Genomic DNA, 15,183 nt, shown 5'->3' with positions numbered 1-15,183 from the left:
AAAAATAAGAAAAACTTGTTAATCAAGTAAAAAGTATAAAAAAACTTAACACTTCAACACATTATCAATTTAATTTCTTTAAAAATCATTAAATTATTTTTTTATATTTTTATTAATATTATTCATAATTTTTTATTAAAAATTTCAATGCCTCATTATTAATTTAATTTTTTCTTTAAATTTATTAAAATTTTAAATTTTAGCAACTTTTTGAAAATATAAAAAACTTATTTTTAGTTAGTAAAAGTATCAAAAACCTAACATTGCAACCCATTATCAACTTAATTTTTTTAATTATTAATTTATTATTATTAATATTATTTATAAATTTTTATAAATAATATTAATAAATGAAATTTCAATGTGTCATTATCAATTTAATTTTTTTGTTAAATTTTTTTAAAATTTTAAATTTCAGCAATTTTTTGAAAAAAAAAAAACTTGTTTTTAATGAAAGTATAAAAACTCAACATTGCAACCCATGGGACTTGAACCAAGGTGGGCTCTAATCACCAAACTCCCACCAACCACTCAAGCACATTGCCATCATATGACAATTAGTTACAAACAAAATATTATATAAATAAAAACCCTAACTTCATGGCTGCCAGAAAGCAACCTCACCGGAGCCGAGGGGGGGCTGAAGCCCCCGCTCGCCCCCCCCTTGGTTCCGCCACTGGTGGCCGCCGTCTTGGATCCAAGATGCAAAATGAGGGTTGTTGATTTTACTTTTTTAAGGATGTATTCCAATAGAGAAGCAAGAGAAAATATTGCTAAAGTTCAAGAAGCTTTACATGAAATTTATGAAGAATATGTTCATGAATATCAACATGGCAATGAACATAGTGGTGAAACTCCAATGCATAATAATGATGATATTGGCAATAATGGCAAAGGCTCATCAGGTTGGTCCGAATTTTCAAGTTATGTGAAATCTATTGAAAAAGCCTCGCCACAACAGTCAGATTTGGATGCATACTTAGCTGAAGGCTGTTTTATTTTTGAAGGAGATCCTAATCAATTTAATGCTTTAGAATGGTGGAAGGGAAATACTTTAAAATGTCGCATCTTGTCGAGAATGGCTCATGGCATACTTGCTATTCTCATCACTACAGTGGCTTCAGAGGTTACTTTTAGTGCAGGCGATAGAGTGATTGACACTTATCTTGCTTCATTGGCTCCCGATACAGTGCAAGCATTGTTTTGTGGAGGAGATTGGTGTCAAAATTTTCATGGAGTGAAAAAGAAAAACAAAGTGAGTTTATAATTGTTCTTGCTTTAATATAATTTTTTTATTTTTTTCATGGTTTCCTTGCTTTAATGTAATTTTTGACCATTCTTTGTTCACTTTGTATATATTAAAAAGTGAAGAAACCAATTGAGATTTCACTTGAAATACCTTGAAGCTCAAGTTTAAAATGGTACGAAGAATTATGTTTGCATGTAAATAACATTTAAGTTTGTTAATCCTTATTTTTTTTATCATCAATGATTAAAATGATTTGTTTTCTAATTATTCATTTGTAATTGTATAGGTTTGATGGAAACATTGGGTCAAACCCTCACATTCAAGAAAATATATTCTTGACATGGTGGATTGATTGTTTTCTTATTATCTATGGACTTATTTGTTTGTTGTCAATGAATTGTATTAGCACTTGTTTATTTCCTATTTGTTTTACTTGGACTTATTAACAATGGACTTACTTGTTTTATAATTGTTCTATTTATTGAATTTTGTTTAAGTATGAGTTCTATTTGTTTTTTTTTTCACAATATTTTGGAATGTTGTTGTTTTAGTTGATGTTGCATTTGGTCAAATATGAATATACTTGTTTATCTTTGAAAAATTATAGAGCGTTATTATTTTAGTTCTTGTATTTGGTCAAGTTTGAATTGTGTTTGTTGTCTTTAGCATGTGGTCATTTTAGAATAGATGAAAAAAATTGGTTTGTTTTTATGAAAATCAAGGGAAAAATTTTTCGAGCTCGAGCATAATGTTTATAATCATTTTCAATTTTTTCGAGGTTAATCAAGCGAGCTCGAGCAGCTTGAATTGTGTATCGAGTCGAGCTCGAGCTATAAAATGAATACTCGGTTGAGTTCGAGCCGAGTATCAAAGTACCGAATTTTCAGTCGAGCTCGAGCTCGAGCTCGCTGTTACTCTGCTCGAACTCGATTGATTACACCCCTGAAATCCTTCTTCTGGAATAGCGTCCTCAAGTGTGTACTAGCTTTTAGGTCTTGGATTTCTCCATAAATATTGGATGGGACCACTACCCTCTTCTAGTTTGACAAATTGGCTAATAATTGTGTACCAATGTACCTCTAACCTAAATTGTTCATTACAACTTCGCAGCTTTTTGGTAATTACACAAGACCTAATGCATTTGCTACAAACTTCACCATTTCATGTGAACCCTATGATTACTAACAGACTCTGCAGGAGTAGCCCAAATCATCAGAATTCTAGAGATGGCAAACTTTAGTTCATGACATCCAATAGTGGCTTCATAGTCAAATTCTTTTATGGATTTATTAACCATGGTGGCACTCTCCGTCTAGTGACCTAATTTATCTGGATGGCGCCTGTTCTAGAAAAATCAATCTATTCAATTGGCTGGCATGAAACAACCGCATCCTCAATTAAGAAAATCTGGCATTTAGGAAATGCAATAGGCTTCCGATAGCCATTTGTATTTTTTGTCACACGGCTATCAAATCAGTTGATCATTTGCTTCTCCTATGCCCAGTTATTGCTCATATGTGGCTCTTCTTAACCAAGGCTTTTGGTCTTCCTACTCTACCACGCTCTTTGCATGAGTTATGGGTGTCTGAACTCCCCAATTCCCTTAGGAAAATGGGGGAGCTCCTTACAAGGCCATTATCTTGAATATTTAGCTAAAAAGAAATGCTAGCATGTTCCATGTTGATAATTACTTTGTGTGCTCTTCCACTGTTATTAAATTTATTTATATGTTTGTATCTTAAATTTTCTCTAGCCCCTTATACTGAAAAAAGGCCAAAATTGAGGACCTAACTGTGCTAGCAAGGCACACTTTTAAGTTCCTAGGATAACAATTAGATCTAGCCAATCAAGGGGAGAGATTAGGCTATTAGGGAGCAAGGTTGCCCACTCTCGGTCCTTGAGATCTCCAAGGATTGATCTTGTTATATTAGGTTTAGTCTCTTTTTATTAGATGTGTAATTTCTGTTTTCTTCTCAATGTTGTGTCAATTTCCACTTCCAGTGAATTATTTTTATATTTTGTTACTTTTGTGTACTGGTCCTATAATTTTATTTCTACTTTAATAAGTTAAGGTGATTTATCTACCTTTCATAATAATAATAATAATAATAATAATAATATTTATCAAAATTTCCAAAATTACAAGCCCTATCCGTTTAAATATTCATACAAATTTAATATTTAAAATTAGTTACGACTTACAACCTTAATGACAATTGTGTAGCGCAGTTGATTGTCACATGGTAGAGGATAGACAAATGCGGGATCAAAAATCTTATAGTGTGGTACTGTAGCATCACTGTTTTACAAGCCTAAGTAGTGTGCATGGTACTATTTAAATGGGTTTTGGGTGTGGAGGAGTTGTATCCCTCTCTTTGAGGGTTGCATGACAAAGAGAAACTTATTAGATCGTATGGTTCATGCAAATCATCTGCTCTTTCCATGTGGCGAACTTTCACTACCCCAAAGATGTTTGGCCGAGTTAATAAGTTCTGAAGGAGTTGATAAGCCACTATAACTTGTGTACCTCTATACTTGCTTATTTTTTTGATAAACCCTTAAATGAGAGGTAGATGGGGGGCACTTGTCACTTATTTTTAAAAAAACTTACAACCTTAATAAAAATCAAATAAAATGAATCTGAAAAAATAAAAATAAAAAATTAATATATTTATTTTAAAAAAAACAGAAACATTAAAAGAAAATCAACTAATAAAATTTTAGATGGCTGTACAATTTCTATTATTGAAGGATTGAAACCTTATTCACTCATTCCACACCATCATTTTTAATTAATATTGTCGTAAAAAAAAATCATCCACTAGCAAGGCATAGAAAACGATACATATAATCAGTAAAACCAATGTTCAATTTCAATTACCAAATAAATTTCCAAATTTCCAAGGGTATAAAAAATATTATACTAATTCAATATAAATTACTAATAATTAATTAAAATATATATTAGTTGGAGTTCTCAATTACCAATATACCCTTAAAAAGTGAAATTTATCATCCCTAATAAATAAAACGATTAATAATCCAAACCATCAAACATTAATTACTTGCTCGATAACAACATTAATTTCAAACACTAAGGTTGGGTTTGATTGCCCCTTTTTTTCCCAGGAAAATTTTTTTCACAAACTTTGTCACGTGACCCTATTTTTCTTCAAATCAGTGAAAAATTTTTACTGCCTCCACTCTGGGAAAAGTTTTCCAGAGAAAATGTAAGAAGCTATTTGACAAAATAACTTGCGAGACAAATCAAATTTGGGATAAGGATCAACTTCAATGTTTTTTCTTTTATTTTAATTTTTTAAAAAAAGAGATAAATTATATAACTTGATAATATTTTAAATAAATTTATCCAAATCAGTGAACAGATCTCGAGACGTTTTGATCAGTTAGATTCAATTATATGTAGTGCTGTTTATAATTATCAAATGTTTTTAAAAATATTTTTTTAATAATTTTAATTAATTTTTAAAAAAATTTCATGGAAAAATATAACTTTTTATAGGGAAAATTGATGCAATCAAACAACAAATTAGATTTTTTCCATGGAAAATATTTCATTTTATGTGGAAAATAAGAGCAATTTGAATTTTCCATAGAAAATTTTTTTGATTTTCTCTTTAAAAAATAATATCAATCAAACGACTATTTTTTCATTTTTTTATGTAAAAATATTCCATGGAAAATTTTTCAGCCATTTTTCATGTTGCCAATCAAACACAGTCTAAGATAATTACTCTCTAACTAGTAATTACCAACTTAATTGAACATCAAACCAATCCCAGCCATCAAGATCAGATCAAATTAGATTCATATCTGTGCATCTCGAGGCAGATCTGACGGCCAGAATTGAAGCCCTATTCTTACACTGGTTATATTTGAAAAAAAAATTAAAGAAAACTATTTAATTGGAAATTATCCACAACGCTGATCTGACGGCTACGATTGAAAACTATTTAATTGAAAAAATCTCGAGGCAAATCTGACGGCTACGATTGAAGACATATTATCCCCTAATCTGTACACTGTTTATATTTTAAAAAAAATTAAAGAAAACTATTAAATTGGAAATTATGTACAACGTTGATCAAACACCAAGATTCGTGATTTAAATCTCGAGGTAAATCTAACGGCTACGATTGAAGACATATTCTTCACGCTTTTTTGCTTCTTCATATCTTGTAAAATTAAAATTTTCTTTTTAAATTTTAAAAAATAGATAAAAATTTATTTAATTGATTTTTTTATTATTAAAATAGAAATTATAAATAGGGCATGGAGTTGGTATCACCGTCCCTTCTTTGACGGCAAGAGAGGCCCCGAAAGTCTCTTCAAAGGGGCGAGAGAACGCCATCGCGTCTCGTTCTCTTCTCTTCATCGATTTTTGTTGATTTCGTTCGGAATTAGGTGCGATTTCTATGCTTGTATTGGTTTTCGATTGGTTGATTGGGTTGGGGATGAGGAGAGGTGCTGATTGATTTCGTTTTCTTTGGTTTTAGTGGGGATTTGGGGTTGATTTGTTGGGGATCATGGGGTTTTGGATTTTTTTAGTTGGAATTAGGGTTTGCTATAGAGATTGATGGTGTTTTGTCTTTTTTGGTGTCGATTTGGGGATGAGATTTGGGGGAAAATTAGGTTTTTTGTTTGGTAGGTGCGATTTGGGAATTTCTTGTGCTGCGGTTTGGGCATGCATTGGTTTCGTCGATTTGGGGGGATTTGTTGTGATAGGGTTTGGGTATTATATTTCTTCATGATGGGTGATTAGGGATTTTTGCGAGATTGGTTTTTTGTTTGGTTTCTTTGGGGTAAGGCTCATTTTGTTATGTATGGTTTGTTTAACAGTGTTGAAGCCGTGCTTGTTTGATGGACTATGGCTGTGCCGATGGATGAAAACCTATCTGCTCCTACCGAGCGAGATCGGGCACAGCGGCTTTTCCAGAAGGTAGACCCTAAGCCTTTGATTTGTTTTGTGGTTGTTTTTTGTTTCTTATTTATAGTTGTTCACGTTCAGCTGATTATCTTTCTTGCTTAGAATTCGGATTTGTGTCTTGGAATGGATACTGACTACATGGTGTTTTCCACTTGAGACAACGCTAGATTGTTTATATTTATTGTTTATAATTTGTTTTTCCCCCTGAGATAAGTTTCCTATTGTTGTATTTCATTGTGATTAGCTACTGTTGTGTTTATGTCCTCTGATGTGTTGTGAATTTTTAGGATGCCCTATAGTCATGGATTTCTCAGATTGACATTATAATGGTGAGGAATTGATGTGAAGAATTCCTTTGTAGTTTCAAATCAGTCATTGGTCTTCTGAGGGCTGTAGTAAACGGGTTGAGGATTAAACTAAATTAGTTTGAATCTAGGTTGCAGGAATTTCTTTTGCAGTCCTTTTACGACTTCCGTATGAGTTGATTCTTTAATTTGGTTTACTTTTCAATATGGTTACCATATCTGTTAGGTTATGTTCCAAACATATCTTTCTCGTCAGTTAGGGAAAATTGATCTGAATTTTGCTTTCTGCTCTCCAATATGAAATGTGTTGAACAAAAGTTAGGAGCTGAAAATATGAAACGTGTTGAACAAAAGTTAGGAGCTGAAAGTATTTGTTGAGCTGCTATGCCTTACAAATTTGCTATTTACCCGTCAATAGATTTTTTTTTATTCTGATATTCTAGGGACTTGCGGAGTCACCAAAATCCCCAACATCGACAGTCTTATGTGGTGAACCTTTGGAGTTGGCTTTTAAACTCTGTGTGTGTGTGTGTGTGTGTGTGTGTGTGTGTATGAGCTATATGAGCGTAGTACAATGCAAAAGCTGCTATGCCTTACAAATTTTCTGTTGAACCGTTGATAGATTTTCTTTGATTCTGATATTCTAGGGACTTGTGGAATTTCCAAAATTCCCAACATTGACAGTCTTAAGTGGTGAACCTTTGCAAAAGCTGCTATGCCTTACAAATTTGCTGTTGAACGATCAATAGATTTTCTCTAATTCTTCCAAAATTCCCAACATCGACAGTCTTAAGTGGTGAACCTTTGGACTTGGTTTTGAACTCCGTGTGTGTGTGTGTGTGTGTGTGTGTGTGTGTGTGTGACCTTTAGATGGTACACTCTAACTATCATATGTGAGAGAGAGTGAGAGAGAGAGAGAGGGTACAGGTGAGCTATCTAATGTGGCTACCTATCGGATGGCTTTAATATTCTACTTAGCTTTCCTTCTTCCATTTATAACATGTCCAACTTTTAAGAATCTTGAAGATAAAAAAAATATCGTGCAGTTCATCTTTCTTCTCCCTTACTAGGGACCAACGCATTTTGTTATTTCTTCATCTGTTTATTCCTTTCATTTGGTATTTTTACTGCACTAATTTAGCATTGCACTCTTTTTTCTGTTGTAACCTACTTTTTTGGGCATGCTATGATAGTATAATGTGTTGGTTTTTTGATAGAATGCTGAATTGGAGAATGGCTTGCGGATGGCAGCACAGTCAAAAATCCCTTCAGACCCTAATACATGGCGTCAGATGCGTGATAACTATGAAGCCATTATCCTTGAGGATCACGAATTTTCTGAAAAGCATGAGGTTGAATACCTTCTTTGGCAATTACACTACAGGAGAATTGAGGAGTTTCGATCACACATCAATTCTGCAAATTCTGCTGCATCTGGAGGGGCACAACCGCAAGGAGGGAAGGCTATTAATCGCTCTGAGCGAATTATGAAAATTCGATCTGTTTTTAAGAGCTTTCTTTCAGAGGCAACAGGATTTTATAATGATCTAATTCTGAAAATCAAATCAAAATATGGCCTTCATCTTGGTTTCTTCTTTGAGGGCGCTGATAACCACGCTATGTTGATTAAGGATGAGAAGAAATCATCAGAGATGAAGAAAGGCCTGTTGTCTTGTCATCGTTGTATGATATATTTGGGTGACCTTGCCCGATACAAAGGGTTGTATGGGGATGTGGACTCTGCCAGTCGTGATTATGCAGCTTCTTCTAGTTATTATGTACAGGCTGCTTCCCTCTGGCCAGCAAGTGGCAACCCACATCATCAGGTAAGTTTTCATTTGGGATATGTATGTTATATGTTTCAAGCATCAGTAGTTTTTGTCTGATTTTATACATGTGTTATATTTCAATTGTAATACATTGATTTATTTCTTTCATCAGCTTGCAATACTAGCATCCTATTCTGGTAATGATTTGGTGGCTGTGTATCGGTATTTTCGGAGTTTAGCAGTGGACAGTCCTTTCTCTACGGCCAGGGACAATTTGATTATAGCTTTTGAGAAGGTATTGATTTGTTGTTCTCTGACCAGTGCGTGTTCTGCTTTCTTTTTCTTCTCTCTTTATTCGAGTTTTCTCACTGTGGATTGAACTCTTCTGGTGTTTCAGTTCTGACTTTATTTTATTTAGACATTATTATTTTTTACTTAGCCAGTTCTCACACTAGCCTACAAATTTCTGTTTATGCCGTGTTAAGAATTGTTATTTGTGCTGCTTGAGCTTTTCATCCCAGCCTTGCTTGTTTGTAGATGATCTTAATCTTATTTACCTAGCTAACTGATATCATCATCATCATTGTGTTTTTTTAAAAATTGCTGATTAAATCAGAGTCAAACTTATCCTAGTATAAGCTGCTTTTTTTATTCTATTCATTGCTGATTAAATTAGAGTCATTCTTATCCTAGGATAAGGTGTTGTTTTTTATTCTATTCCATATTTCCATGAGAATGAATTTCCGAGGCAAGTTATAATTCATGTTTAGTGGAAAAACCCATTAGTATCTCTGACTATACGTATCACCTAACTGAGGCTAATACTTAGCAGAAAATTCTCCAATAATCCATTCTTTTTAGTTTGTAACAGTTGGAACTTAAAAGACATGGTAATTGATGTTCTCCATCTTGACTTTCATACTGTTTTTTTTTTGCATTATGGACTACCGTTCAACCATCATTTTTATCCTTGATTTGCGTTTGAATTATTATACCTTTTTTAAGGGAAAGCAAGTGGTCGTCAGTCTAATGTTTATTTTGATTGTCGTGTAATGGTTGTGAATTGATGTGACTGTTTGATGGAGCAATCTTATCGTTTTATGCTGTCTGATTGCAAGATTGATTTTGTGAAACTGTTGATGTTAGTATTTGGCATAAAGAGTTGATTCCATCACATAGGATTTTTTATGCGCATGCAAAAACTGCAATATTTTAAAGATACCATGAACATTTATTCTGGGCGTCGTTTGGACAGATTTGATTGTCTCTTTTTAATGTTTGACCCTTTCCCTTGGTCTGCCATATGTTTCAGAACCGCCAGAGTTACTCGTTGCTGTCTGGTAGTGCCAAAGTCCCATCAGCGAAGACAATGCCAACGAGACCAGCTGGAAGAGGTCGTGGCAGAGGTGATGGTAGGCTGCTATCAAAAGTTGCTAAAGCTGAAAGTGTTCCAATTAAAGAACAAGAACTTAGTACTGAGCAGATTTTTAGATCCTTCTCCACTCGATTTGTTCGTCTTAATGGCATACTTTTTACACGAACCAGGTATTGAAGTTTTTTTTTCTTATCGCCGTATTTTAAGACTCTAATCTCATGTTAATGTGTAACACAGCTTGGAAACATTTGGAGAAGTATTCTCTTTGTTAACAAGTGATCTGAATGAGCTTCTTGCTTCTGGGCCTGAAGAACAGCTAAATTTTGGTGTAGATGCTGCTGAGAATGGATTGACTGTTGTGAGGCTTATTGCGATTTTTATATTCACAGTTCACAATGCCAATCGGGAGTCAGAAGGGCAGTCATATGCTGAGATTTTACAGCGCACTGTTCTTCTTCAGAATGCATTCACATCTGCTTTTGAGTTTACTGGTCATATTCTTAAGAGATGTGTTCAGTTACGTGATGCTGCATCGAGCTGTCTTTTACCTGCTATTATGGTCTTCATTGAATGGTTGGCATGCCACCCAGATATTGCTGCAGGCCTTGATGTTGAGGAAAAACAAGCATCTGCAAGATCATTTTTCTGGAATCAATATGTTCTGTTATTAAACAAGCTTGTGCTGAGTGGGTTTGCATCAGTTGAAAGTGATGAGGATGAAACATGTTTTTCTGATATGAGCCAATATGATGATGAAGAAACCGGTAATAGGCTTGCATTGTGGGAGGATTTTGAGTTGAGGGGATTTTCACCTTTAGTGCCAGCACAGCTGGTTCTGGATTTCTCTAGGAAGCAATCTTATGGAGGTGATGGAAGCAATAAGGAGAAGAAAGTGCGTGCACAAAGGATTGTCTCTGCAGGAAAAGCACTTATGAATGTCGTTCGTGTTGATCAGAAGTGTATATATTTTGATCCGAACCTGAAGAAATTTGTAACATCTACTGAATCTCGGGCACATGAAAATCAGATGCGTGCCAGCATTACAAATTCACCAGCTATAAATGTTTCCAGACAAGGAAATCCTGGTGAGAGTACATTCTATCTAGCAGAGGGGCAACCAAAAACACAATTCCATGCTGAAGTGGAGGAAGAAGAGGAAGAAATAGTTTTTAAGCCTACATCAGTGTGTCCCACCACTAGTGCTTCAAAGACTAAAGCTGATGAGACCACTCAAACTGTACAGAGCTACTCTGGAGGAGATTGGTCAGCTTATGGTGGAATTGTATCAGCTCCTCTCAGCAGTGTTCAAATGTCAACTGCACTAAATGGCAGCTACCTGACTGCTCCAAAGATCTCCCAACAAACTCTACATACTAGTGCTAATCCTCTCAACTGGTCAATGGAACAAGAGGCTTTAATTTCAGAGGGGCTGCGGAATCTGAACATGGTTGAAAATGGATGGTTTCAAAATCAAAGGCTTCCGGAAGGGTTAGTGGGTTCACATACTAATATGCTTCCACCTTCGTTCTCAATTCCAGCCAATCATATTAGCAACAGCATGATGCCCAGTCAGATGATGCCTCCTGAAGCTGTTATACCATCTAAGCTTGATTCCATTGTGCATTCAGGAGCTAATTCTGATGGCATGCCTGTGAAACTGTCAGCAGCACTACCTACAATTTCAAGAAAATCTCCTGTTAGCAGGCCTGCCAGGCACTTTGGTCCGCCTCCAGGATTTAGCCATGTTCCATCTAAACAACCAGATGAATCTTTTGCAAATACAGTTCGAAAGGAGCAGCAGGCTCATCCAGTTGATGATTATAGCTGGTTAGATAGCCATCAGTCATCGAAAGGTATGGTGGTGATGGAGAACTCAACCAACCATGTCTCACGTATGCACCCAAATGTTACTACTGGTATTATTAATACCTCGTCTGCCACAATAGACTTCCCATTTCCTGGCAAACAAGTTTCTTCTGTGCAGACTCCAGCTGTTAATGAGCCTTGGCAAGATTTTCAGCTTTTTGATCAGCCGAAGCAATTTCCTCGACCAAATTTGCCACCTGCTTCACTCCCTGGACAGCATCAACCACAATCTTTGTGGTCTGGTCCTTACTTCGTGTGAGACCGACAGGGCATCAAAGATGATCACTGGTAAGGTTTTATTCCTGCTTTCATTTTCTTATATTGAATAGGATTATTGTGCTACATTGATGTATTGCTGCTCTCATGAGCATTTTTTAGCTATTTATGTATTGTGGAAAACTGAGAATAGTCACTAATTAGTTCTATTGACACATCAGGTTGTTGGAAAGCTGTTTCAGGTAGTGGCCTGTAGGCTGTACCCCTCGACTTTGGCCTCCACATTTGCAGCTCTTTCAATGTGGTAAATTTGTTTTGAGCATGGATGGTCTTGGGAGCATCACAAGTGCTTGACCCTGGGGTTGGTGAGTCTCAGTATTATATTTATTTATCTATTACAAATTTTTACTTCTTAACTAAGTTGCTTTTCCTTGGGTAGATGTCAGAATAGGCCAATTTCATCTATATGCAAATATTGTAGGTGGTCACTGATAGGGAATAATTTGTGCTCTATTGATTCTTTGCAACCCATGAAAGTGATCTAAATGTTGTTCTTGCTGATAATTACATGGATTAAAACAAGAAAATTAAACTTAACAAACTGCTAGTATTTTTAGGTTATGTTTTTAGATGCAAGTTTTTTGTTTCAAAATGTTTCTTGCAACAAATTTGAGTTAATAGCCTGGCAAAAAATTTTGAGTTGTAATTTGTCCAAGTCGTCAATACATTCTCCAAGTAGCCAACCAGCTAATTTTTACATAGCTTTATAGTTATCTTTTTATTGTTCATGCATGACTGCCATGCAGTTGATGTGTCCCATCAGATTTTGTTTGGTGCAACTGTTGGTATACCAGATTTATATAGTTATCTTTTGCACAATCTTACCTGTGCCGTTTCTGGCCATAAGCTAATAAGATTTCAGAGTAATGCTATTTATACAAACTGGGTGTATCAAATTGACTTCCATTTGATTGATGATCATTAAAGTTGACTCGAGATGCTGATCATGATGGTCTTGAGAAAAGTTACTGATTGTCAATCACACGGGAAGTTTATTGGGAAATCTAGTTTTTTGTGCAGATAGCATTAGTCAAGATTTTATTATTAACAGGACTGTTATGGTGATCAGGAAGGTTCTACTTCTACCAAACTGGTTTATTTCAAAAGTTGTCTGGAATGATTTTCTTAAATTAAAATGGGCTATTTAATTATAAGATGGTAGTGGGATGTGATTGAATTAAACTCACCTTGAACCTGAAAAGTGGACCTTATCTCATGGCATTCTAGGCCATGTAAGTTGTAAGTTGTAAGTTTATTTTTCACCGGGGTTACTTGGATTCTGTTGACTCCGGATCTTATAGAAACCTTGACTAGCTGCTAGTGCTGCAATGGTAATTGAGTTAAACAATTTTAGAACTATCTTTATTTCCTTGAACAATACTCACATGTGCAGCAAAACTTGATCCACCATGGTTCATTACCCATGTTCTAAAATCTAAGCATTGTTCCCTTTCCGACTAAAGGTACAAAATATGCCCTTACTACATACTACTGGTTTTTTCCTTATATATGTCGTATGCCCGAATGTTAGTCTCATTCTCAAGCATCAGAAGTGCATCAAATATGCCTGAAGTACATTACTGCTCATAACAAAATGTTATGTGATAGATATAGATTTAATTCAATGCTAACAGTTTTCTATCACTCACTGTTTTTACCTATGTTATTGTAACTACTTTATTTCTTTTTTTTTCCAGGGCACACCGGCCTCTCATTCCGACTTGGGACAAAAAGCTAAAAATGTAGTGGTTATGGTGGGTGGGATTCAAGTCCTTTGCTGGGTTGCTTTTCTTTTGTGTTATCTTCCATGGTCTTGGATTCGCATAAAACCAGAGTTGTGGTTGAGGCACTCTCCATCTTGTGTACACTTTGCATGAGTTCGGAGCTTCCGTGCCTCAGTACAGTGTAGTCTAAGTTGTCAGTTATCTCTTGCTAGATGCAGTAGTACAACCGGCCGATTGCGTAGAGACATTGAATCTGCCGGAGGTTGGAGGAGGCTATGCCGGGTGGCTGCCTGCCTTCTAAATATGGTGATGAAACTAGGGAAATTGAAGCGCAGATACAATAATAAAAAATAAGTTGCTCGATGAAGTTTGTAAACAGTTTCGACTTTTAACACTTTCAGATACTTTGCTGTGGTGTGGCTTTTCCGTATTTTTATTTTTGGTTCGGACCTGCTGTGTTTCTATAAATATGCAAAAATGGAACTGTGCATGGAGTCTTAATTGTGTTTCTTTCTAGATTGCGTTGTGTGTGCTGCTACTTTTATGGGTCTGATTTTTACTTGGATTCAGTATCATCTGGTGCCTGTTATGGTATAGTTATACCTTACTGTTTCAAGAAGTGCTTGCTATAAGGTTGTAGTTTATCATAATTTTAATTTCAGGATTACTTTATTCACTGTTTGATTGATGATGTAAAGTTGTGTTTGTGATTAAAACACAGTTTTCTTTCACACGGCTTGGCAAAAATCTGACATTATATATGTATACGAACTGAATGTACTTTTTATAGGTAGGGATGTACCTTTAAGTGGGGATGCAAGTGGGGGCGGGAATTTTTTGCTTCAAAATTTTTTATGGGGGAGAAATTTTCTTCACTCACGCTTTTGTGGGGTTTAGAAATACTTGTCTTACTAAATTATTTTTAATTACAACAGAAATTTTAAATTTTTTTTTTTTAAAATAAGCACTATTTCATGTATAAGAAAATAACAAATTAACAAAGTAATTGATGGTATGAAGAACTGAAAAAGAGGATTTTATAAGAGATGTTTTCGTGTTGAGATTTCAGTAAAATTGATAAATTAATAACTTTAATCTTTAATTTTTAATATAACATATTTATCTATAATAGAAAAATAAAAAAATTTTGATTAAAATTTTTTAAACAATTAATATAATTATCTTTGAGTATTGCATTGGAGTAACACTAATTTTTATTAAAAATCTAAAACATTATTAATAAAAACCAAAAATAAATTTTTTAAAACACAAATATTTGGTCATTATAATATTATATTAATATTAAATTTTTTAATAAATAAAATTAATAATATGAGTTATTTTTAATATATATATATATATATTAAATTTAAAAGTCGGGGAATCACCCTCCCTGCGAGGATTCCCCATGGGTATCTCCACGGACATGGGGCGGGGAATACATTCCCCGTCCCCGCCCCGTGAGTCGGGGAAGGGTTTTCCCTCGTTCTCTGCCCGGGAGGTTTATTTTGGGGATCCCTATTTATAAGTGCTAGTTAAATTAATTATTTATTACTATTAAATAATAGAAATTGGTGAAAAATGTTTTCCGATATCCTTCTTTACGGTCGTAGGCATTTTGTATTTTATTTTATTTTATCACAGTTGAGTTATTATTATTATTATTATTAT

General features: G+C 34.7%; 2 protein-coding genes across 2 annotated transcripts; both read left to right on the top strand.

The window, feature by feature from the left end:
* Positions 1–696: 696 nt before the first annotated feature.
* On the top strand, positions 697–1,625 carry LOC120278726 (zinc finger BED domain-containing protein RICESLEEPER 2-like). Its single transcript, XM_039285453.1, has 2 exons — positions 697–1,255; positions 1,536–1,625. Exons 1-2 carry the CDS (start codon positions 710–712, stop codon positions 1,539–1,541), a joined length of 552 nt encoding a protein of 183 aa, XP_039141387.1. The 5' UTR covers positions 697–709; the 3' UTR covers positions 1,542–1,625.
* Positions 1,626–5,558: 3,933 nt separating this feature from the next.
* Positions 5,559–14,028, top strand: LOC120278694 (protein SMG7). The gene is made up of 8 exons (XM_039285422.1): positions 5,559–5,674; positions 6,110–6,209; positions 7,720–8,328; positions 8,444–8,566; positions 9,584–9,816; positions 9,884–11,800; positions 11,950–12,093; positions 13,486–14,028. Exons 2-6 carry the CDS (start codon positions 6,138–6,140, stop codon positions 11,769–11,771), a joined length of 2,925 nt encoding a protein of 974 aa, XP_039141356.1. The 5' UTR covers positions 5,559–5,674; positions 6,110–6,137; the 3' UTR covers positions 11,772–11,800; positions 11,950–12,093; positions 13,486–14,028.
* Positions 14,029–15,183: the final 1,155 nt, after the last annotated feature.

Source organism: Dioscorea cayenensis, chromosome 16 (genome assembly GCF_009730915.1).
Source record: "Dioscorea cayenensis subsp. rotundata cultivar TDr96_F1 chromosome 16, TDr96_F1_v2_PseudoChromosome.rev07_lg8_w22 25.fasta, whole genome shotgun sequence".
Taxonomy (NCBI): domain Eukaryota; kingdom Viridiplantae; phylum Streptophyta; class Magnoliopsida; order Dioscoreales; family Dioscoreaceae; genus Dioscorea; species Dioscorea cayenensis.
The sequence above is the reverse complement of the archived record's forward strand: the minus strand, read 5'-3'. Positions and strand labels throughout refer to the sequence as shown.